Source organism: Ptychodera flava, chromosome 11, assembly GCF_041260155.1.
Source record: "Ptychodera flava strain L36383 chromosome 11, AS_Pfla_20210202, whole genome shotgun sequence".
Taxonomy (NCBI): Eukaryota; Metazoa; Hemichordata; class Enteropneusta; family Ptychoderidae; genus Ptychodera; species Ptychodera flava.
In genome coordinates this window covers 32,410,592-32,436,441 of record NC_091938.1, presented here as the reverse complement: position 1 = coordinate 32,436,441, position 25,850 = coordinate 32,410,592, and the positions used below count along the sequence as shown (strand labels likewise).

Below are 25,850 nucleotides of genomic sequence, written 5' to 3'. Positions count from 1 at the left end.
AAGGATAAGACATGTAGCAGGTTTTAATCAACAATGACACACAGAACGTCATCTAAGATGGGCCCTAAAAATGTGACTGGACCATCACTGGCGACAAAAATACTGGTTGTTTGTCTTTTTAATTTTCCATGCTTCATTTGCCAAGGTAGGTAACTATTTGATCATACTTGTTGATGTTAAATTACAGTGTCTTCATCGTCCAAGTACATTTTACGTTACATATGAAAAGATGTTATATCACCGTTGCAAAACTTAAAAATGGAAAACGCATTCTTTCAAGAAGTCTTTAACTTAATCCATCTGAGTTGGAAAACTTCAATCTCGTGCAACGTATTTCAAACATATTTCATTAGATGTGGAAGAACACTTCACATGATCATTCGATATTTCAAGGTCCAAAATATCTTTGACATGTATAATATGACACCATTGTAATAATGTCCTATTGAATATTTTTCACTAACGCATCAGTGATGAATTAGAACAGCTAATTGCTTCTTTGCCTGTCCCTACTGTTACCATCAAGTGAAGCATGCAACGAATACGAATTAGTTCCATAACCTGACATAAACGGGGATGAAGGAAACATTTTTTCTGAGGTCAAACTGAAAAAGGAAACAAAACAATGTTCCTCGGATTTTTGCAAGGCTACGAATCGTGCCTAATAACTATACCACTCAGTGTAAATGCTAATTAAAAACGTGTCGCACATTTAGCGCCTCAATTTGAATTATCTATCGCAGAGTCGAATCTTATACACAGCAAAATGGGAGTGAACGGTTAAAAATTCAGAAACAGCCGGTGTGTAGCGTGTCATAAAATTTATACTGCGCAGACCCTACAGAAACGAAAAGTACGGCCTCTAAAAGTCAGGCTAGAGCCGTTTAACGTTCAAATATTGATGTCATACTGCAAAGTTTAGATATAATGATGAAACACATTAGAGGTTCCTGCTCTCAACAATGATCCTTATCCTCGTAATATTTGAATATGATACACCGTTAAATAAACACACTACCAGAAAATACTCTTCTCGTTTATGCGCAGATTCATAACAAATCCAATTCGTAGTCCCGGTGGTGCACAATCTCTACGGAAGGAAGGGCGCTGTCACCGTTATGGAAGACTGTGTATTACTTTTACTGATTATTATTAGTATTATACAACCTCTTAAAATACTTAATTATTTAACTATAATACTTCAGCAACTCAATAGTTTTCTTGAAATCAAATATGTGTCGCCTATTCACCTTGTGTGAAAGATAATTTTTACGTTAAAGTAGCAGTTAGCCTAAGGCCTGGCTACAGTCAATGTTGAACTCGCAATAAAAAAAAAAAACAAAGTGATCAGAGACAGCGGAAAATAACAGGCAATTAACCAGCATGACAATTTCAATAAGTCAACGAATACAATGGTACATAATAAGTGTAAGAGAATCAAGCAAAAATAAAAATGTAAATATGTTTATCGTTTTGGGCATAATAGCTTTGATAAATGATCAGTCCCACTCGTTCAAGTAAATTTAATCATGAAGTGAACCACTCTCCAGAAAGACAAACTTCACTTTTCAACTATAAACTTAATAGCATTTAAAGCCTCGTACATCTGTTATGTAGGTGACAAGTGTATAAAGTGGAGGTCATAAATCATTAAATGAATTTGCGAGATTTTTAATGACGTTTTCTCAATTTTAACCTGCCATATTCGCATGTATAACATGTAGTCTAATGTGTTCGTATCGTACGTATCGTAACGTATATTCACTTTTGTCATAATGTTGCAACTCCTCAACAATTCCTAACTCTTACCCCAAAAATAGTTTAAGATCCCTTTAAGATAGTTACATTTGACCTCATTTCCAAAATTACACACACACACATATATCTTTGACGTCATCACTTATTGGCTATGCCTCTTGTAAAATACTGCCCAAGAAATATTCCTTCATATATCCCAAAGCAACATTGAATTTCCTTGTTAATAAAAGAGCTATTTTAAATAGTGCTTAAAATTGAGAAAATGCACAATACCCATTGACTAATCAATGCTCAAATAGTTCATATAAATGATTTCGCATTATTCCATCTTATTGTGTAGGTCGTTAGGAGAGCAATGGATGAACTTCACTGTAAGGTATTCTTCCTAAACCAACTTACACTGTGCAAATGTTTATTTTCGAAAGGAGGACCGACTGCAGTCGGAGTTGTCCTTGACTAAGCAGTCTAAATGAAAATATGTCACACAATGCACCATATTGTCGGCTAATGTTACGCCATGATCTAATAAAATGATTGTATTTTCTCTTGTTGATTTTATGCCAGCAATAATTTGCTGCGTTTTCTTCATTGCAGATGTTGGACTCTATGGTAAGACGCTCAAAATGTCGACTGATTCTTATATAGTTTTCGATCAGAATGTCGTTATTCCAGATTTGAATGAAGTCTCCATGTGCCTATGGGTACGGATACCCAACCCTATCGTAAATCACGTGTATACCTTTGTATCTTATTTCGCATCGGGTGGGCATCAAATAACAATGGAAAATCAGTATTCTTCCGGAGACGTTAAGTACAAATTACTCGCATCATTGCGGAAAAATAGCAAATGGTTTGTTGAAGGGGATACGTTTACGGACTGGACGTTTTGGTGTTTTACCTGGAGTTCTACAACATCAAAGCAGGCGTTGTATCTCGATGGTCTACTGAAGGAGGAAAAGGATGTGCCATCGCCTGACTCCATCAACGGTGATGGTGTCTTACTTTTTGGACAAGATCAAGACTCGCGCGGTGGCGGATTTCAGGAAAACCAGGCCTTTATTGGAGATATGACAGAAGTCAACTTTTGGAGTCGACAAATCAGCGGCCAGGAAATCGGAAAGTTGATGTTATGTTCATCTGAAGGTCTTACCCAAGGAGCCTTGGTGTCCTGGATGTCATCAAAATTTACTTTGCATCATATTGTTGATGAGACAGAATTCTACATCCGGAAGCAATGTGAGTACACCACGAAGTTCAAACAAATTATTCTACTTACTTTCAGTGATTACTTAAAATGTCACTTCAGCACATATGTAGATGCGGTAAAATTATCAAATAACTTATTGAGATTTTTTTCCCGGTTATGTTTGGACAGAAATAAATTTTAATACACTATCCAGTTAACTCTGAGTCATGCAAGGAGACACTGATTTCAAAAAAATTATCTTTCAATATGGCTTCTCGTCCGGGCTTCTCGTCTGCTGTATTTTGTCAGGGTTTCAAGACAAGATAATGCTGCAGCATTTTTCGCTGCATGTGTGTAAGTCAATTGCAATGAACTGAAAAAGTACTGCCCTTGTAACTCTAAAGTTTCATTCTGAAGCAAACTGGATTATTGTAATTATACCGAAGGCTCCCATGGGCTTACGCGAATAAAAGTGAAGGACAGTATGGGACTTGTCTTCCACCCAGGTGAATGGACGTGATGCGACATAATAAACCCCAATCGATGGTGATCGTTTATCGATTAATTCCATTCATCCATCTAATCTATGAACGATTTTGATTCGAGACAAGAAAAGTCAAGAAAACTTCCACCACGGAGAGTTGCTGACAAATTAGATCTGATGTTGGCAAATGTGTCAACTAAACACAGCATCTTGTACGTGGACAAATGAAATTTAAGAAGCAGAAACACGCTTTCAGCATGTTTTATATGTAACAAAATTTAATACCTGTGTAGATTGCAGAGAAAGTTTATTCGATGCAGTTGCATATTGACCAATTTAGTTCAAGTCGCGGCGTTATATGCATTTACATGCAACTAGTGGTTGAAATTGTAAGATATCGTCTTGACCAAGCCAAAGTGGATTTGTAAATGAATACAAAACACCCATTTTTCGCGTTTTGAACCACAGTGACGAGGTTATAGACGTTTTTATAAAAGGATAGTTACTTTGAATTCATTGACATATATCGATCTCACATAGAAAACAATAATAGCATTCTCACTATTACCTACTACTGGCATTACTATACTTTAAACACATGGAAAGTACAGCCCTTCATTCTGTTAATGACGTCTCTATATATATGTCAACATCTCTGAACGTTGTCAAACATAATATTTCATAATCGTTTTATATACGATATTCAAATATTTATAATTTTTCTTTTTCGATTGCCATTAGGTTTCGCGAACGTCGCATCTGGAAAGACTTTGATAGACGGATATAATAAGGTAAAAATGGACAGGCTTCTGGATGGAAACATTCTGAGTTGCGACGGTACATCTCAAAGTGTTCAACCATGGCTGCGAATTGATCTAGATGGCGTTTATTTTATACGCTATGTTGTCCTGTACGTTGATTTAGCATATCGTAAGTAAAAATTATGATGTATGTTACAATTATATCGAACAACTAATCTCATCCATCTGGTGATAATATGTGATGCGGTCATTTTGACGCAACCGATTTGTCTCGTAGAATGTTGCGCGCCCTATAATATATCAGCCACAAAACTTCCAATATTGGTTATGTACAGATATCTGAAACGTCAACCTTAATCCTTTCATATATTTTATCAAGTGACAATCCTGCGCAATGTTTGATTTTCGTCATGTGGGAACGGAAGATGAAAATGACTAATGCTACTACGATATAAGCTTACAGGTCGTTTATGATCATTTCGTGTGTTTGAAAAACCAAACGTCATGGCTTAATCCTGACAAGTCACCATCAGCATAAATAATTGTCGGGTTTTCAACGATTAAGTTTGTAAAATCAGAATGCTGCGGTTGAGGGAATACTTTCCACACCATAAATTTGTACCGTTGATTTAGCGATAGAAATCTGCCTACGCAGAGTACATGCACAAGTAACACAGTTAAATATAATGTTACAGGGGACAACAAATGCATGAAGGTGATGTGTAGCGGCGTGTGCTTGTCACCCAGATGAGAAAACGTAGGAAGCATATGAAAAACAACGTTCATACATTGAGTGTCTTATTTGGGCCAATTTGCTTCTTATTATCTTGTAATCACCTTCTTTGGCAAATGCCATTGCACCTAAGACAGACCCTCAACACAGATAACCCTGGATAGGCCTAATAAGGAGATTATCGGAATGATAACTCATGGTATTATTATATACCGCAGTAACAATTTGTTCTTGACTTTATCTGACGTGAATTCATCTCAATTCCTGCAGCTGCCGATCGCTCCATTTCAGTAGGAGTAGGTTTCTCCAAACTCAAGAGCGACCCGGTATCGTCAGCATGTGAAACGATGGAGAGAGATGCGCAAGGCAGCGTCCTTCAAATCTTGCTTTTCTGCGATGACATTATGGGGCAATACGTTCATTTTGTGAGTTCACATGTGCAATCCGTCTATTCTTTCAACGTGTGTGAAGTGGAAGTATATGCCGGTAAGTTTACTCTTTATATTAGCTTTCTGTCACAGTTGTGATTCCATGCACGGTGTAATCAATATCGTAGGTCTACAAACAGTTTGCTCTAATCTATGTATGAGTTTTGACAGTCGTGGGGGAGGCATTTACTAATAACTACCTACTACTTTACTCCAGGAGAGACGATTGCCAGATGATAACAAGCAAGCAATGCATATTAAAGGAAAACATGTTTTAAATAAGAAGGCGAGGCCAATTTTGCATACAGTTAAATGACCATTTCACTTTTCGAATTTTCAGAATTCGTTTTCAACTGTGAAAACTTCAGTAATGTGGTAAACCAAACAATCCCCGGCACTGATGTCGGTGTTATACAGTGGAATATTCCTGGTAACACGAGCAAAGATGCATCCATACCCGAGGAAGTAAATGTACGGTGTGAACACGAACCTGGCGACTTATTTCCAATCGGTACAACCATTGAACATTGCGACACGCCTGATGAAAGTGGACATTTGTATATTTGTTCGTTTAACATAACAATAACAGGTAAATTAGTCAACACCATCTCTGCTCATATGTCTGCCAATTAACGTATCCGATTTGCTTTATCAAAACGAGTCTGTCCGTTTGTCTGCTCGCATACCCTACTAACTCTTATCTATCTATCTATCAATCTATCTATCTATCTATCTATCTATCTATCTATCTATCTATCTATCTATCTATCTATCTATCTATCTGTCTGTCTGTCTGTCTGTCTGTTTGTCTGTCTGTCTGTCTGTCTGTCTGTCTGGTGCTGGCTCATTTTGTCTATGTGACTTCTGTATGTTTGTTTGTCTATCTGTCAGTCCGTCCGACGTCTGCCTTTCTCTGCCCGAGTCTTTCTCCTCTCGCGCTCGACTCTCTGTCTTGTCAGCGCACAATTGCGACTGTCTTTTATTCGGTGAATCTTTGTGAATTGCACAGTGAGCATCAATAAATAAAACTTTGGGATGTCATACCGACGTCGACTTTGATAATTAATCGCACTACGTTGAAGAACCATGAGCCATATATACAATTCCAATTACTTAAATTATCTCAGCGGCACTCAAAAACGGGTAATGAAGGTAATTAGGGAAGGTATGGCATGTAATTAAGCAACTCTTCTTACATCTTAAAAAAAACAACCAATCGTAACTGTCACATCTGGAGTACTGGATCAATTACAGTGTGAAGTGTCGATAAGATAGAGAAATACCTTAGTCTTTGATCCAGTGCACCTGGTTCCTAGATGCGTTGAAATTGCTTCTAACAACAATTTCTCAAGACAGTTTTCCCTAAAATACAAACGATTTGAATTTTTCAGAGTTTTATTCATTCTTCATACTGTTTAATTCCACCAAAACAAACATTTCTGGGAATTGAGGGTCAGCGAATATGAAGGAATCGCGTTTCAAAATAGTAGACGAAGTATAGATCTAGTGTGAAGTTATATATAATCCATGTAATGTTCTGATACAACCCATGAATATTGTTCGCTTATCTATTTTCTTATAGATAATGAAAATCCTAAGATAGCATCACCATGCTGTAACATCAATGAGAAATTGCCTCATCACACTCTTTCTTGCAAATCAGTCACGTGGGAAGAACCCATCGCTCAAGACAACTCCAAGGAAGTCATTATCGATAAGACTTCGGCTCCCGGAGACTGTTTTGCCAAAGACACTACGGAAGTGACGTATGTCTTTTACGACCAGTCAGCCAATCAAGCAAACTGTTCCTTTAACGTCACTGTTCGAGGTAATGTACGAGAAAGTCTGTCATATACAATTGCAATTTGTCAGTGGGAGTCCAACTAACCCCCGACGCATGCATTATCAGTGATGTGTAGCGAAATATCGATTAAGAGATTAATTTATCTTATTTCTTTGTAATGATCCTCCACAACCGAATAAATGAGGATTAGTACGACATCATTAATAATTATAAGAGGACAGGAGAAATAATTACTTAAATTTAATACTGAAGGCCACTGTGAGGGAGAGCAATGCTTGCCTCTTATTGCCTCATTAAAATTCAAGTAACTACAATCTTTTGAAGAAATTCATGCAGTATTTTATTTCGCAAGAGAAATTCGTGTTTCACAAAAGAAATCCAAATTCTTATTGTTCACCTTGTCAACGCATCCAAGTCCTGTATGTATCAAACTACAAAAATATTGTCAGCCTCTGACGTGCAGTCGAATAGTTCGTTTGTCAATAATAACATTTCACGTAGTGCGTTTTATTGAGCCAAACAGCACTAGAGAGTACTTGTTCTATAGCATTCGAGTAATAAAAATATTATCAAAAAAGAAGACCTGCAGCAATTGTTCCTTCATATCAGTGTTAATATAACCAATAGACAATTACATAGATTCCTTATCGTTAATATGTATTATTCCGTGTATTCTCTATGTTTTCAGCATCATGTTCATTAAATCTCAAGGGTCACAATAACCTTTTAAACGGCAATCTTATCCATGGTGACATGGTCAAAGTTTCTTGCGAAAAGGGTTGGAAACTCGACGACGAACGGCCAGTCAAATGCGTCGACGGGGCACTCAACGGAACAATGCCCATCTGTGTTGGTGAGAATTAATTACCTTCTTATAATGTGTATGTCAGTCATTCTGTCGCAATTCTCTTTTTCCCGCCATAAATGTCTCTGTTATATGATTTTATCCGTCTGTCCAGCGACAATATCTTTTTTGTTTAGCCTGTGAATAACTACCTGCATGTCTTTCTATTTGTTTGTTCGTTTGTTCGCGCTCATGTTTTCTTTACTAATGTTTTGCTTTCAAGAGCGTGCCGCTCTACAAGGGAAGTAAATTGAGTTTATTTGTTTAAAGAAAGACTGTCCATCTTTTTCTTATTCTAACATAAATCTCCTTGGACTGAGTTGTTTTATCTTTGCAATAAGCTAAACATATCAAAAGATGCTTGATGGCGTATTGTCTGAGCGTGTAAACATTTTATCAGGTCGTTCGGAATTGCTATATGTTAATCTGTATACAATGCTGTTCTTTTTACAGGCTCAAGTCGATAATATTTTGTAATATTTCGTTGACCTAGTAAACGGATATATTTTCTTATTATTCATCCTGAAGCTTAAGTGTGTCAAATCATCAATTCTATTACGGCCAACATAACACATTGTGTACAATATGCGACAAATAAATGACAAGTGAATTCTGATACGGATTAAAATTCACTTTTCAATTACAATACTTAAAGAGTCACGACTCACATACATATACAAACTATGTAAAAACAATTAAATCCTAGACATTGTGAAATAACCTTATTGCCAGCATGAAAACGTTTTAACAAACGTTTTCAAACGTTTTTAGCAGATAATCGAGGCTTTGGGGAAAGATGTAATGAAATTTCGTATATCCTTTCAAGATATATCTTTTTGGAATCACAATACTGACCAGTCTCTATTATCGCTGACATGCGAAGTATTTTGCACATGATATGGTCTCCATGTAACCATAAATGTTTGGACTTGACGCATAGGAATTTCAGCTACAGTAATGTAAATGTACATGTACTCGCATACATCGAATCGTAAGCTTAAATCTTATATCACTTTCCCATCAACTCAATTCACTGGAGAATACTATACTCTACTAGAAACCAGTTGTTGTTGTTGTTGTTGTTGTTGTTGTTGTTGTTGTTGTTGTTGTTGTTTTTGTAAGGTTTAGTTGACCAGATATTGACAATTTATGACTCCACAGATGTCGATGAGTGTATTGACGGTGATCATGATTGTGACTTCATCGATGGAAATGAATACTGTCACAACACAGTAGGGAACTATACGTGTCTGTGTATACCACAATATGAGAGAATAGAAGGTAGATGTGAACCAATATCAAAACGACAAGTATTGACCGACCAATCAATATGTTTTATAGGTAAGGTGTTTTCCTTCTGGTCATTCGCGCACATGACTTAAGGCCATTTAAAGAAAAATTCTTTGTTTGCCGTCCTTGCATTTTTTAAAAACCTACTAGCCAGCCAAGGAAAAAATCAAACACAGACAAAAAACACAAGTTTTACATGAGCTCAATTTTTATTTGGTTTCCTTTGGTAAAAAAGTGTTTCTTTTTTGTAGCAGTGTTAACACTGTGTTTATTTTCATAATTTTCTCTGGAAACCTACCAGCACGCGAACGGCAAACAAAGACTTTGTTTAAACCGCCTCCTATCGTGAGTCGTTTGATTTGAGTGCTACCTGGTCGTCTACAAATAATGTCGTTGGGACATTTTGAGACGGGCGAGCTAAAACATTAAGTTAATTGACACAATTAGAAGCAGAGCTGCTCATCCTCAACAGCAGTAAACTGAAAATGAAGTGTGGCGTTTATAGTCACGGAAAAATGCAATAACCATCTGACAACAAGTTGTTAGTGAAAACAATTACGTCATATTACTTTTGCAGAAGTGATGACCTGTACATAATTTTATTCGTTGACTAAATCGTACTGCAAGCCGCTCACGGAAAGAAGGAGCTATTCGTCAATAGGGACGGGACAGGCAGTACCATTAAACTACTGCAAAACAAAAAGATACATAAAATGACGTCAGCAAGTTTTATGAGTTTTATGGAACAAGACCAAACACCTAAATTACCACGTTTCAAATATAAAGATGCTTGTACTGAGTAGGTCCACCAGAACCTATCGCTTGGATCCACGGAAAGGCGTCACAGTATGTTAAATAGCTAAGGCTCAAGGTCGGTCACTTTGGTAAAGTGTATAGCGAATTAACAGACACACACGTTCTTGTACTGAAATCTAATCAATAAATTTTCAATAAGTGTTTATAGCTACTTATTCAAGCGACGTAGAAATTATGTGTTGGTTCTCAATGATAATAGGCATGATGATAATTATTTTCAGAAAGCTGTCCATGTATTAATTTGCATCGCTCGCAAGAGTGACAAAATATACTGGCAAGGAGGGACGAATTTTACTAAACGTAATGAAGCGTAGTAAAAAAATAAATTTCAATCATGTCGTTATGTTTTTGTTCACCATCTTTTTACAAAGGTGTTTGTAGTAGATAACATGCAGTGATGACGATTTTCATAAACGCTAAAAGGCTATTTTCTTATTTCCAAAATATCATTTCATAAACAAGACGACAATGACCTATTCTGTCCGCAAGAAATGGATGAAATGGGCAGTCTGTGGCCAGATACTAAGGCCCAGTGTACCACAGAGTGGCAAAGATGCCCAAACAATAGCACTGGTAAGCACATGCATCAGACTTCTTGGAAATGTAGGCTACGTCATGTTAACAGCTCCCATATAATATGCATATGTATATATGCAAATGGGAGGTATTCGTATAAGGTGGAAAAATGTCGTCTGTATGTATGTATGTATGTATGTCTGTCTGTCTGTCTGTATGTATGTATGTATGTATGTATGTATGTATGTATGTATGTATGTATGTATGTATGTATGTATGTATGTATGTATGTATGTATGTATGTATGTATGTATGTATGTATGTATGTATGTATGTATGTATGTATGTATGTATGTATGTATGTAGTTTTGCCTTAAAACATAAAAGTCACACAATTGCACATATGGCGTCGTTTCAGTCACTTATGCGGCGAAACGAAATAATGAAAACATGGAACAATAACTGACCTCCGTCCGGAAAGCAGCCTGGCTGTCGGTGGGTTAGATTATCATCGCCAGTCAATCAACGAAAAAGACGTGCATGGAGACATATCGACGTGTACTATGTTGTTGCCTATAATTTGTTTTTATTGTTCTGTCACAGGTCTTGTGTGGCGGACGTGTGATAAATATGGTAACTGGGAGCCAGCTGATTCAACATTTTGCAAATCGCCAATTCTATCAGAATTTTCAAAAAAGGTAAGCCTTCAATGAATACCATTTGATTTTACCATACATAAGCTTTTCGATCGAACCTTACTAATGAATTACGATACAACTTTAAACTGGACTAAATCATAGTATTGATAGCCTACTGTCTGTATGATACTGTACATCTGTATGATTATCACCGACGACAGAACTCGACCTTCCATAATTGTCTACTGCCTTCCTCCTCCTCCACAGATAACAAGCATAACTTCTCAGGAGCATGCCACAGAGCTTGTAGACTCAACTGCTGACTTTTTGTCAGAGCCGGGTAACATACTTGGTGGGGACTTGCTCAGCGCCGTGGATGTACTACAGCGAGTGCAGGAGACCGATCCGATAGCAATGTCAGGATCAGCAAACAATACCGTGGCCTTTATAGATGTGAGTTGTCGTCTAGTCGTTAGTTAAGCCCCTTCTCGTTTATATGTGAATGATAAGTTCAAAAATAGCTTCTCAAAAATATTTGTATTGTCGAGTTTATTGAACTTGGTACGAATCATGAAAATCGGATATGGTAAAGACAGATATAGTAACAGACGAATAGAGATCTTTGGACCAAGACAGAGATTGTAAAATCATGTTGCCACCCTGGATTTTTTCGAAGTCTTAATACTCTTTTACGTTTACTTAACAGTCATATGTCAAAATGGCAAATGATCTATTGGATGCCGACATGGAAAGTCACTGGAAGTTTATACACGAGGTAATATAAGGATAGAAATACGAAAAATAAGAAAATAAATATTATCTATTAATCTGCCTGCCTACCTACCCTCCTACCTACCTACCTACCTACCCTCCTACCTACCTCCCTACCTATCTAACTACCTATCTACCTAACTAAATTCATACATCATCGCTACCTAGGACCCTAGTACTATATAACGTTTCGTCCAAACCACATACACTAGTCGCAGGATAAAAAGAAGTTTGTCTGAGGATCAGACGATGCATGAAACTTCAGTAACATACACACACACACAAACATACACACACAAATATATATATATATATATATATATATATATATATATATATATATATATATATATATATATATATATATATATATATATATATATATATATATATATATATATATATATATATATATATATATATATATATATGCATACCTACGTTTTTACATATATTGATATATACACATGTGAAATACGTTTAGTTTAAATGAGCTTTTGATTGGCTTGCACTATGCCGAGAGTGGTTGCATTCTGTAATGCCTAAGTTTCATTGTTTCAAGTTAATTGCAATGCATTCTGACCTTCGTTTCTGTTTTTCAGGGCAAGGGAATCGGAAAAGGCTCTCCTGGCGTTTTTAAAACTCTAGACGCATTCAACGATAAAGTTGTCACCCACGTACTACTAAAGAACACTAGGGTGTATTTGAAATATGACAATCTAGGTAAGGCTATCTCCTGAATTTAATGCCCTATATATTCCCAATTGACTCAGTACATTGTCAGAGGTCACCATGTTTGGTTCAAAGCTATGAACAATAAAGCTGCCATTAATATCTCTAAGATACCACGCCGATGCAATAACAGGCATGTTTTACTTTTATGAACAGACCGCTAACTAACGAGTGAAGTTTTACGTTTAAATTTTTTCCACGCATGAATGGACTGCTTATTAATTGAAGTTTATCAAATAAGTCATACATCTCCAAAAGCTATCGTAGACCTCATGAAAAATTTCAAGACGACCCTTTCTTGAAAATAGAAGATTCGGCAGCGATCACCATATATCTTCTGTTTCGTTGCTAACGGTACAGAAACTGTGACTGTTATATTTCGTCTGCAAGCTAATGGTTTGTATAATATGTGCGATGGGAAAATTAAATGTGATTGCCTCTTCCACGCCGTCCATTTTTAAAGTTTTGGTAATACGCGGTATTTACTATCTAGAGCGGAAACTTAACGGCTAGTATTGTGTACTGTTATACTATCGAGAACGGAAACTACAGAGCTTGTATTGTTTACTGTTACACAGTTTTTAATCAACCTGAGAGATTTATAACAGGATGCAAGGTCATTTGGGGTCATAAAAATATCTGTTTGGATATCTTTTCCGCTGTCATTGCGATGAAGGATTTTGTTTTGCGTACTTCAGAGTACCAGGCATTTCAGGTGACCAAATTACGCAAAAAGATGCAATGGTTGTCAATAAATGGATCTCGGATAAATAGTTCTCGACAGAAACGGACCGTTGATCAGCTTGACGATAAACTGAAAAGTGAGCTGGTCTTCTCGCCAGATGTATTAAGGAGCGAATCCAGTGAGTATGTCATTTACAATCATCGGAAATTAAAATCGTTAAATTGTCTGATTGATGAGTGAACACTTCTTGGGTAGCAAGGTAATTAATTAATAATCGGTTAACACAGGAATCCAATTTTATATCCGACATTCCAAGGCTTATGCATAAATGTAACAATAAAGTGAGAATTTACCTTTATCTTGGGAGCGTGTTGGTATACAGTTGGGTAGCGAGTTTGTTAGTTTTGCAGATAAATTAGGAATTGTATGTTCATAAATTTGCTCAAAAATAATCACTACCGATCGTTTATTGGTGTATTTTTACAGTCAGTGCCTTGCGGTAATTTTGTGGTAGAGCGATGTTCTCATGCGGTTTTGAGATAATAGTTTGTAAAGTGTAGTGGAATATGTATAAGCTATCAATTTGAGCATCTCCAATCCCCGTGAGACCATGACGACACTGTTTGAGTTTTGTTCCACTTCATAACAAATTCCCCTGCCATCAATGAACTTATAAAACCAAAACAGTCCAATGTTGTTTCAAAATACGATTTTTCTGTAGAAAAATCATCCATTGCTAATATAGTATCTTCCACCCATCGTAAAATTTCAGCATAAATGCATGTCCACTAAATCAAATTTCTAATATTCAGATATTTCAGTAATCATAACATACGTATATCGAAACCCAGCCGATGTCCTGCCAGTATCGGTGCACAGGTAAGGAGTAGATATAGAGCAGACTAGTTTAGTATTGGTTGTAACTGAGTAAAGTGAAAGAGCGTTGATCTTCTCTTTGGTATGTTTTACGGATGAACTTTGAAAAATGCACTGATCGTCATTAATTCATATATTAAAGCTAAAAAGCAATAAAATTGAAATCTTCAATTGAAACGAATGTATGAGTGTGGCCAAATTGTATACAGCCAAAGACTTGTCATTTTATTTAGCCACAGTGCATTAAAACGCGAATAGATCAACAAATGTCAGTAAGCGTTGTACAAACTACTTGCGATCAATGAAGGTGAACTGAACATACCTGCTTTAATGACTACATTTATTCTGTCTTTGTACTTGAGGATATTGTCTTGTTCCTTCACAAATTTACATCTAGCTAAATATGTTTTATACGTATGTAGCTGACACTGACAGCCGAGACGTACATTTGGTGTCATTGGGATGACAAGTGTGTAGCTCTAGTATTTGCACTTGTAATTGTTGTTATGGTCTCACAGTTAACAATTCGCAATAATGCAATTGGAACTAGTTTTGGAGAATTGGATCTTCATGTTGTTTAGATTTCTCAAAAGTATTAGGTGCCCCATAGCTGAACTTTGCAAACAAATTACTCATAAAAACAAGCCTATAACTTAAAAAGAAAAGCAGATGAGCTTACATTTGCAGATTAAACCGACATTGCTTCACTATCCAATTATCGCAAATTAGTTCTAATCGTGTTCAATATAATACAGCTGCCTGTTGTTTTCTTCATAGCGTTATATCCAAAGTAAAGTACATGATCATCATGTTCCCTCAGTGTAAGTTTTGGACCGCTAATTATAAGATTAATTTACCTGTATATAACATATTGAGAAAGTCTTTAACGAATGAACTACCTCCATAACATTCTCACTCTTTCAAGCAATTCTTTCCGCTCTGTAATCCATATCATGTTTTAAACGAAGTAATACCTACTATAAAGAAACATCTAATTAGCAATGCCTCAGCTGTGTATGTTTCCATATAGATCATAAGCTCATCTTCGATGGAAATTTGTATAGGCTACGACACCCGGTTTCTTCATAAGCTCGTCAGCATTCAATTACCAGTCCTGTACTCATCACGACGGTATAAAATTCCCTGAAGACATCTGACTAGTCAGGTCATTGAAAAGTTCATTAAAAAGCAAAGACATGACTCTCCTTTTTTTCCAATTTTTGTCTTCATTGACAATGCTTCAATTTTTAAAGTGTCATTCGAGTGTTACATTTAAATTATGAAAACGTTTTTACCTGTAGTAAATGTTAATATCGGTTAATATCAAGGGAAGATAATTAATTTAACTGATGGGATCACGCCATGTACACAATGTCATATACCCACTTACTAACGGGGCCTCAGAGTCTTAGCTTGGCAATCTAGCAAATCACTCGTTTGAGATATGATACGAATGCAAAAGTAACAGACAATTCTTCATAGTTTTCCAAATATAATTATTTTATGTTCGAATCGGCATAACACCGAAATAATACAGTACCTCTGATATACATGTCATTACTTCTAATACCAATACTTGTCATAAAGTATACAGCCGCGGTAAAATCAACAAATTTCGTCTTACAGATGTTAATTCTCATATGATTGGTCTGTTTCAATTGGAGTAATAGCCCGAGGCTGGTTTGTAATTACCGTTCGTAGAATCCTTGTGCTTAGAGCCTGAATGTGAAATTCACCAGTTTATTCACCGAAAACAGTGTGCACACCTCAATCTTCATAGTCTGGTGTATGATGATCGGTTATTTCGTTTCGCTGCTACAACCTAGGTGTTCCAAATTGTCCCTTTTCGGCTGATGACACTCGATCTGAACTTCGTCAGAAAATTGATCATTCAGCCATCATGATCAGTTTCGGTATTAACGCAGAGGGAACTCCGTAATGGAGTTTGTCACATCGTCATATTCCGAGCATCATTCTGTTTTATGATTGGAAGTCGCATTTGATGTTCCGTCAATATATGTGGAGTCGTCGACCGCGCGTAGTTAACTTATATATGTATGAATTTGTGGGGATGAATGGCGAATAAATGGTTGTATTTTAAGGACCGTTTAAACGGCATGTTATTTCTCATCAGCGTTGCATACGTGGCCTCATTGTAATCTACTAATTTTGCAGATCTTCGAAGCAAAGACGAGTCGATTCAATTACAGCGACCAAGAAAGTGCAGAAGGTGAATAGCCCTGTTGTAGCTGTGAAAATGTACAGCGACCACACACCAATCTCTGAGTCTGAGACACTGACGTTGAAGATACCACACAAAGAGGTATGTACAACAAGTATAGCCACAGCCTTAACACCGGCGACTTTGAAAGAATGACTACACCGGTTTAACCTCAGTATCAAAAGCGCCACTACAGCGTGAACTGTGTCATGTATTAAACGGCTTTCTTCTCATTGCGAGGTCGAGAGATTTGTACATGAAATGCAACAGCCTGTGAAGATACCAACCTGTAGAACAAGCTTTTTTAGGAGAAAATCTCATAGATATAGTTTATTACAATGTAAAAGTTTCGTTCGTTACTCTGCATACAATCACTGATTGTAAGTGCCATGCATAACTCGTCCTGTAGAAAAACGCACTAGTGGTTTCGCAAAGTCTAAGGCGGCACAGATAGGTTGTGTCGATTCATGGTTAGATCGAGCTGATAATGTTTATCCTACGCGAAATTTACAACCTGTAACAATTTAGTTAGGGACTTAAAGACAATGAAAAAGATGATGCTATCATCTCAGCCCTCAGTTATCCCTTCAAAACGACAGTATTCATGCAACTTAAAACTTAGTGCAAACAAATTCGGTGTTCGTCCGTGTCAATGTCAAATTCTACCTATCTGTTGCAATCGATTTCAAAGTCAGGCAATTGACCATAAAATTTACGCTTTTTAAAAAACCTAAAAACGTAACCCAAGTATGTTTGAAAATGGGCATTACTGTAGATCTTTCATAAATTAATTCTTGCTTCTATTTTTAGGGCTTGGTAATCATATTTATGAATGTAAACTTTTTTCCAGGTCGGTTATAATGCAGAATGTGTCACAATGTCATTTGATGAACCAAGTAGGTAAGCTGTCGAACTGACTTTATCAATTTTGACAATATGTCATGTTGCACTGTTCTCGCTTACATCAATTATTAGTGAGGCAATAAATAGCCACAGAGAGAGGATATAAATTGTTCATGCATCGGATAAAAAATACTCTACATAATCTATATACTGTAACTGTACACAATCTACAAAGAGAACGATGTGTCCGAAGTTTTGTACAAAATGGACATCGGCTTTAAATGGAAACTTATGACATGAATTGTATGTTTCAGAGCTAAAACGTACACGGATACCCTCATTAATTTTGAATTGTTCATTTAATTTAACTATGCCGAAATCCCATTTTCAGCGCTATCAGCGATTGTAGCTAAAATTGCTCTGTGATAATATGTAATGGTATGAAACTAACACCTATCTTGTAGTGTTTGGAAGAATGATAAGTGTGTTATCGTCAAGATACTATCCGACGAAGACCACACAACCTGCCAGTGTTCCCAACCAGTAATTGCAGCGGTTGTCATGACAATTGGCCAAAGACCACAGGTATAACTACCATCTTATTAAAGAAACAATGTACATGTAGATACGTTCTTTGTTAATAACTCGAAACAAAATGAAACATATTTGATAAAAATAAAATTAACAGTGAATTCATATTTTGTCGATGTATAATATGATAACCGTCAACTCTGAGATTGTCGTTGAAGTATAGATTTACAACCCTTAAATGCCTTATTGTTTTTCATTGATCAGAAAACAACAGTAGCTCATCATGCAACATTGTTATCTGACAGTGCATATTAAAGTGAGTCCAGATTTTCCAAACAAGGAGTGCTTTGTTCATGTGGGACAAAACTCCAGCGACATTCGTATCACACACCGTTTATCATTTGTCAAAAATTTTGATCGATTGATCGGTAAATTTATTCATTCATTCATCCCCAGCGCAATGCAAAAACTACTTGCAGATGAGAAAAATGTATATCATTATAGATAAAAGGCATCCCACATTCAAAAGTTCAAAGAATCACAAGATCTTGTTCATAATTTCAAAAATGGATGGGCCTTCTTCTTGAAAGCACAGCAAGGGTTGTTAAAATGCATTGCGTGATTTACATTAGTTTAGAAGATGAAATTATAGACTACATGTTTTACACCACATTTCAGGCGTTTATAGTTGCTGCTAAGGATGACGCAATCGCTTTAGCAAATGGGTTGGCATTCTCCCTGGTCTTAATGTCAACCATCCTCCTCAGCCTTTCTGGGTAAGTCATTTCTATGCGTGCTATCTATAGTGATGTATACTTGTTTGCACATTCTGGTTGTGTAACATTTGTGGATAGTTGCTGTTCCTGATATCGCTGTTTGGTTTCGGAGAGACGGGTGAGATTATCTGTATGTTGAGTTCTGTGTTGATTGGTTCATCAACTGATCCATGACTGCGGGCGATTTTGAAGTGGTGTAAAATCTACCCTTCTTCAAATGTTAAGCTATCTCACTTTCACTAAGAATAAGTGATTCATGACATATATGATATTCATTTACATGTCTATTACTTTATATTTTTTTACAGACTGACAACCGATCAATATGCCGTTATTTGGCATTTCACTGTATCGTGCCTGCCAATGCCATTCTTCGTCTTCCTCGGAGAATTGACAAATTCAGGCAAGGTGAGTGACTATCGACATTGGAGACCGCTGATTACCAGGTTTTGACGAACTTTCTGTGTAAAGAAACCATTTGAACGTGCGATAAAGACTAAGAGTTGTCAACATTGGGATTTATTAACGCCATTTATAGGAAGCCAGTGTCCATACGAAATAACATATAACTGCCCAGAACAACAATTTTATTTTTTTTATTTTAACTTCTATCACATCCCACAGAGATCACGCCGTAACTTAATTCATTCTCAGTGTCACCAGCTTGGTTTCATTAAGATAGACAATACATTATGATATTTACGATACTCAATGACGACATATCTTTCTCTCCAAAACTCCCAGAAAAAACAACACTTACACTTATTTTGTTCTATTTTACATCAAGGTTTACAGTATCTCCATGGCTGTCATTCAGTTTTCATTCCTGGCCACCAATGCATGGATTTTGAATCTGTCCATCGAAGCCTACAGAAGATTAGCGTCATTTATTCACTCAAGTCGACTTCGAAGGTTGGAAATTTATTTACTGATTGTTAACATTCTTCACCGGACTAAATTGTGAACGTTGCTGCTGTATTGATCTTTCCTTTATCTGATTCAAATGTTTGTTGATTGTATCATTACATTCATTTGGCATTGCTACAGCATCGATAGTTGCATCAGAGTGACTGTATATACTCAACATATGTTAAAATTTGTCTCCTTCTGTACCATGAAGGACGACAAAGCCAGGAAAATGAATGGCAATCACATAAAGTTAAACAAACGTTTTACGAGAAATTGAAAATATTGTAGAAGAGCAATAAAGGTAATGGTATACCTATCGCGAGTGTTAAGTGTCGTCTTGGCCTCCCAAAAGCCTTCTCTCTAGAGCTCATGTGTACCTCACATATTTGAGAGAACCAAGATCTATGACGTGAATTTCATTGAGCATTGCGTCCATTCATCCTTTGGCTAATACATATTTGCCAAGCACTTATTCGACATGTTGCACGCACGCCAAGTATACGTTGAGAGCGCACCATTCCATGAACACATTTGATACAACCATGTCAGAAATGGAGATATTTTGAAATGAATTCTCAGTTATATTCTTACATCTTCGACATCATTTTAGAAGCATGAATGAGACACGTAACAAAGATTTTCAAATTCCGGAGTACCGTTCCTTTATCGACAATATAGTAATTCACCAAAGAAATTGTTATCAAGCTAATGTATAAGCAAGACAGTGTTACATGTAAAATGCTTTATTGAACAAAATCTGACAAGAAAACTTCATTCTCATAGCAATCATAACAAATTCTATTTTGAATATTACTTACTAACCAGGCTGCCATACATCGTAATTGGATGGGTTTTGCCACTGACTGTGACGTTAATCTGTCTTTGGATAAAGATCGATGTTTACCACCAAGGACAGAGGTGAGGATATGAAACGTGTAACACTGTTCATGATCTTTCAATGTTTTTTGTTCGTGAAATACAATATTCCTTGCCATCAACGCATGGTGCTATGGTTAAAATAAGCACACTTGATGTGTTTACAATGTATATATTGAGATCACTTTAGTTTTATCTGCAAACTCTCGCCACTGTTACAATCAGTATTCTTGTTTCTATTCACAGCTTTTGGTTTCCGACGTTTCCATTCATCGTCATCATGTGTGTTGTAATAGTGGCAGCTATGAATCTGGTAAATATAGTGATCATAAACACTCATTACCCTTTACTTTCTTGTTATTTTGATAATACACTATAACCATAATGAATGAGGTGGACATTTAAATCGTGCCATTACAGAGTAAAGTCAAATGCCAGAGAAATTTTGCAGTATCACGACACAAAGTAGTTCGCACTTTCTTTCAAGTACATGAACAAGGCGATCCAGCCATACACTGTAAACTTATCTAATGAACTCTCGTATAATACCTGTAGATTTAAAAATGTGTGATCATCTCAGTTTGCAATCGAGATCTTTGATGTAATATAATGTTATGATTCGCTCAGACATTTCACTCAATAAATATCGCAATTACATGTACACTGCTATATTTAAGTAGACGGACAAGTTGGAAACACAAACACATCCAGTTACGTAGTTCCTGGGTGCACTGAGACGAGAGAGTAAGAATCGTACATTATTTGAAGCATTCCACACAATATATGAGAACTGATATGCATTTCTCTTTCATAAAACATGATCCAGGGAATATTCATGAATGAATCGAACTATAGTAACATGCAAAAGCGAATTCGTGTAAATGCATGTATACACAAAATGGTCACAAACACTTCATGGACTGGGTACATTCCCAGTGAAGATCGATATTGTGGTAAAGACAACCATGTATATTTTTCCAGATAAGCATCGTACTGTTGTATATGGCAAAACGAAGTTTTGACAAGGACAAACGATACTTTGAATACGAAGAGTGGCATACATTCTGGTAAGGTGATCACTAGACAGCTTGTCAACAACTCTAAGTCGTGCTTGTGCGACCGAGTAGACTTTCACGCATGCCACTTCACTCCCATGCACTCACTTAAGTGCAGTACGAAAAGATACACATGAGGCAATCAGTTACATTCTGAAAAGATATATTGACAGGTAAAAAAACCCTCACACCCGCCAATTCCTCCATCATTCCATCCGTGCGTACGTACATAAATACATACATACATACATACATACATACATACATACATACATACATACATACATACATACATACATACATACATACATACATACATACATACATACATACATACATACATACATATACATAAACCGTCCACAAACATGTTGCATATTTATATCTGTAGGGCAGGACTTCGGACAATAATGGTTACTTTACCTGTGACGTCATTGACGTGGTTCAGTGGTACATTCGCCATCACAACCGGCAATCTTGCAGCTGGATACATCTTCGCTGGATTGTCATTCTCTTTGGTACGTATACATTGAAATCACACATCATTCACATTAAGTCATATTAGGATCATTTTTAACTTGAAGTCCAGATATGAATCCAGTGTTTGTAAAGCGTGTGTGCCTTTCGTCAGGCTTTAATCTAAAAACTGCAGAATATAAAGACTTCTGTTAGACTTTGAAACCCAACAATTGAGCAATCATCGTTGACAAGAGTTACGCGAGTTGCCGAAAGAAGCAGTGCATTTTTCTAAAGCATCTTAGAATTGAGAGAACGGCTCTTTGTTCTTTTGACACAAGCTCTTTTACGTAGGCGGAGATATAGGTTTCGTCATAATGTTAACACCTCAACAGTGAATTTAGAACTCTCACAAATTATCTGATATGGCATCGTTGCCATCGTTTTTCTTTTTGTTTTTGCTTTTCAGGGGTCAATGATCTTTCTCGCGTATTGTGCGACAAATACCGAGGTGAGAGTAAATCTTACGAAGTGCAATATAAAAAGCCTATAGTCTCGGTCTTTCTGTCAGTCTGTTTCTCTCTGTACATTTTCTGACTGTTCCTCCACCGAGTCTCTCTCTCTCTCACACACACACTCTCTCTCTCTCTCTCTCTCACACACTCTCTCTCTCTCTCTCTCTCTCTCTCTCTCTCTCTCTCTCTCCCCCCAGGCTATCTATATCTCTATTTTTCGTGGATCCACTTGTACGAGGTGAACTGGGATTGATACATTTAGGTACAGAAGCCAAAAAATGCTTTACTTTGACATAGATTTATCTCGTAGACCTTGAACAGTTAAAAAAAAACCAGACGACACTTTCATCTTACGCAATCATTCACTGACGTCTGGAAAATCAGTACCGTTGTTACACTTCAACAAATCTTGTGATGTATAATTGTTATCCGTCATTGCTAAGCCGGCAAGGCTAGAAAGATTTACAAATTACACATTGCATTTTCCTTTTGGTGTTTAGGTTTTAACTGCCATTCGAATAAAGTTTCAAGATGACGTCACCTGGAGAGCAGCATTGAAGGAACACAAGCAAATCGAGCATGCGCGTTTTGACAGAAGGAAATCCATCCGCGAGTCCACAAGAAAGCTTGTTCAGGAACGAGACGAAGTGACAAGAAGGAACGTGACTCAGAAACATCGAAGAATTGTTACTCTCTTCGATGAGGTGAGTATTTTATGTCCTTGTAGTAATGGCGAAACGTGAATGGTGTTTATATCGACATTAATTTTGAAAATACGATCCAGAAGTTCGTCAAGCGTTAGCGTACATTGTAAATTACATGGTACAGGTGACAATCTTCGATGTTTACTAAAAAGAACAATACACTTACGATAAAATAGAAATGTAACACAATCGAAACAAACTCAAATCTTTTGTAATGGTAACGTAGTATGGAATAATTCATACATTCAGCCAAATATCTCCACTTTTTATAAAGAGAAATTCATTTAACTTGACCGGAGGGTAATTAAAGCTACGTTGACATCTCTCTTCATTGATACACAAGCCCCAGGGAAAGTGAATTTCACCATGGCGATATAGCAGATTTTTATCAGGAAGCCTTACATGTTCATGCAACATCTTAGTGAAGTTCATAGTTATGACAAGCCTCACTGGGCGAGCATACGTTGCTTGTTTATATCAGAATTAAAACTTCATTGTTCTCGGCAATTCATCCAAATTATCGAAACAGAAATGTCTTGGTGTAACCTCATTAGTTAATGTGCTCACGTTTACATCGAAACGTTCATAAAATATATTTTATCTCTTCGTTACCAGGCAACCAAGAAAAAGTAAACATATCAATTATCCATTGGGGAATGGAAATGCACCGTTGCTGTAAACGATCCAAAGTAATATCCATTTACAGAATCACATCAAGGGTTACACTTTACGCTGGATTCGTACCGTTCTCCGTCGAAGAAAATCGCTGTAGACGGCCATTCAATCATTTTGCAGGGTCATGCTATTGACAACATATTTTCAACGTTTAAAATAACGAAAATCATTCTCAGAAAATATTAATTTTTATTTTACAAGCCACCGATCTGGAAATGTTTTTATGTGTTGTGTGGTATTTAGTAAGACAATGCAATTTCAATAACTTTTATGCACAGTATTTACACAAGATTTCTCTTACACCCTGTTTACGAAGAATGTGTTACAGTGAAACCTGTCAATACCGAACCCTGCCTAAACTGGAAACCTGTCTAAACTGAACCCTTTCCTTAGTCCCATTCTTAACTCTGTGTTAAAAGGACCTAAATAACTGAACACCTCTCTAAACCGAATAATTTTTTCAGTCCCTGTATAGGGTTCGGTTTAGACAGGTTTTACTGTATCTCATACATGTATTTAGATAGGGATGAAAGTATCAGAACTAGGTACAATAGTGTTCCTGTATATCTGCTAAATTGAATTCTAAAGACATTCCTGGAGCGAATGTGTTTCAACGACAAAACGATTTGTCACGGCTATTTTCACGGCTATTTTCTGTTACAGCCATACAATACTTGTATAGGTAGATGAAGAGTGTTAAGTTTGTTTCATGTAGTAGTGTGCATCTGGCATTATAGTCATCAGTGGACATACACTGAGTAATATTTTCAATGAATCAATTTAGCTCGTAGAAAGTTTAACATGTAGGCCTACTGATTCAAATGTTATAATTCACAAAATTTAGTTTTATCACATGAAAAGAGAACAAGTGGTTGGTATAGCGTATGAAATTCATGTCGACTTTTCTGAAAAATACTGCTCATAACACACAGTATGGTATACAAACCTTTGTCATACTGCCCTAAACGGTGAGGATTCAGTACGTAAATATTTTTACAAATACTATTTCCAGACTGATCATATAAGTTATGTATTATTGTCATATATTGATTAAATCTTTAAGTCAGCAGAGATGTAGACATAACACAGATTTAATGTAATCTAAAGTTATACAAGTCTTATACCATACTGAATAGAAGCCTGTTTCGCCAGTAAGAATCGTCTGTTGTATTTCATATTTGGATGTGAATACGTTTAAAGAAATACAGAAATATGAATATGACTGCGGTATGATTTTGCGACGCAAGAAAAAGCCCGTTAACCCTACTGCAGACAGGTTTAAGGGAATGAAAGCACAGACACTGGACGTTTTTTTGGTCTGTGATCAAAACAAAGGTGTCTGCATTAGTGTATCCATGTCGACACTTTGGTATTTTGGTTAAAGGGACATAAGCTGTAACTTGTGGCAAGTTTTTCAGTATTCTGCTTCTCACTACCGTGTCTGACTCTAATCCGTTTGTCATGCTGAAATTTCGAGTATTCTTTTTGTCAACACAGTTTGTATGTGTGTAGTGATCATTGTTTATTGTTTACAAATGAATTCTAGTCCGGTCTTGAATACATTTTCAACAATAACAATGGAGATTATACTCATATAGGTTGTGTTGATATGCTAAATACTTGACATTAAATTACAGTATAGGGATTTAATGCAGAAAGTGTAGGAACCCACAGAACAAAAGTTCTGAAAAAAGTAGCCAAAAGATACAGCTTATGGAGCTTTAATTACGGAATATCCAGATATTATTCTCGTCAATGAGCCGCAGAAGTAGTTCTTATGCCTCTGTCAGTATTAGTTCGTCTCCTACCCCTCAAAAAGACATCGATTACCAACCACTGGAAGATAAATATTTCATGGCGTCTCCGGGATTGCTAAAATAACCTTGGTTACTTTGTCGATGTTTTGTCTTATGATCTTCGGTTATGGTGTTGGAAAATTGATTACAAATCTTGTTAAGTGATTTATT

The 25,850-nt window shown here is 36.5% G+C and overlaps 1 protein-coding gene across 2 annotated transcripts; it reads left to right on the top strand.

Moving 5' to 3' along the window:
* LOC139144113 (uncharacterized) lies at positions 1-25,780 on the top strand. Of its 2 annotated transcripts, XR_011554744.1 has the most exons (29): positions 1-145; positions 2,353-2,994; positions 4,170-4,358; positions 5,193-5,408; positions 5,691-5,939; positions 6,933-7,178; positions 7,843-8,007; positions 9,160-9,339; positions 10,567-10,677; positions 11,224-11,318; positions 11,526-11,711; positions 11,965-12,033; positions 12,632-12,752; positions 13,460-13,624; positions 14,259-14,325; positions 16,498-16,645; positions 17,394-17,443; positions 17,851-17,971; positions 18,596-18,693; positions 19,002-19,101; positions 19,481-19,605; positions 20,428-20,520; positions 20,725-20,791; positions 21,460-21,545; positions 21,925-22,051; positions 22,459-22,500; positions 23,005-23,208; positions 23,824-24,202; positions 24,375-24,956. XR_011554744.1 is itself a non-coding variant. In XM_070714784.1 (28 exons), exons 1-28 carry the CDS (start codon positions 58-60, stop codon positions 23,839-23,841), a joined length of 4,068 nt encoding a protein of 1,355 aa, XP_070570885.1. In that variant the 5' UTR covers positions 51-57; the 3' UTR covers positions 23,842-25,780. The 2 variants fall into 2 exon arrangements, 1 of the variants encoding a protein (XP_070570885.1); XM_070714784.1 differs by having other exon boundaries at positions 51-145; positions 23,824-25,780.
* Positions 25,781-25,850: the final 70 nt, after the last annotated feature.

Coding starts and splice junctions, on each gene's coding strand:
- LOC139144113 (XM_070714784.1), top strand. CDS start 58: ATGGGCCCTAAAAATGTGACTGGACCATCACTGGCGACAAAAATACTG. Junction 2,995..4,169: donor ATTCTACATCCGGAAGCAAT/GTGAGTACACCA, acceptor GATTGCCATTAG/GTTTCGCGAACGTCGCATCT. Junction 16,646..17,393: donor TGAAGATACCACACAAAGAG/GTATGTACAACA, acceptor ACTTTTTTCCAG/GTCGGTTATAATGCAGAATG.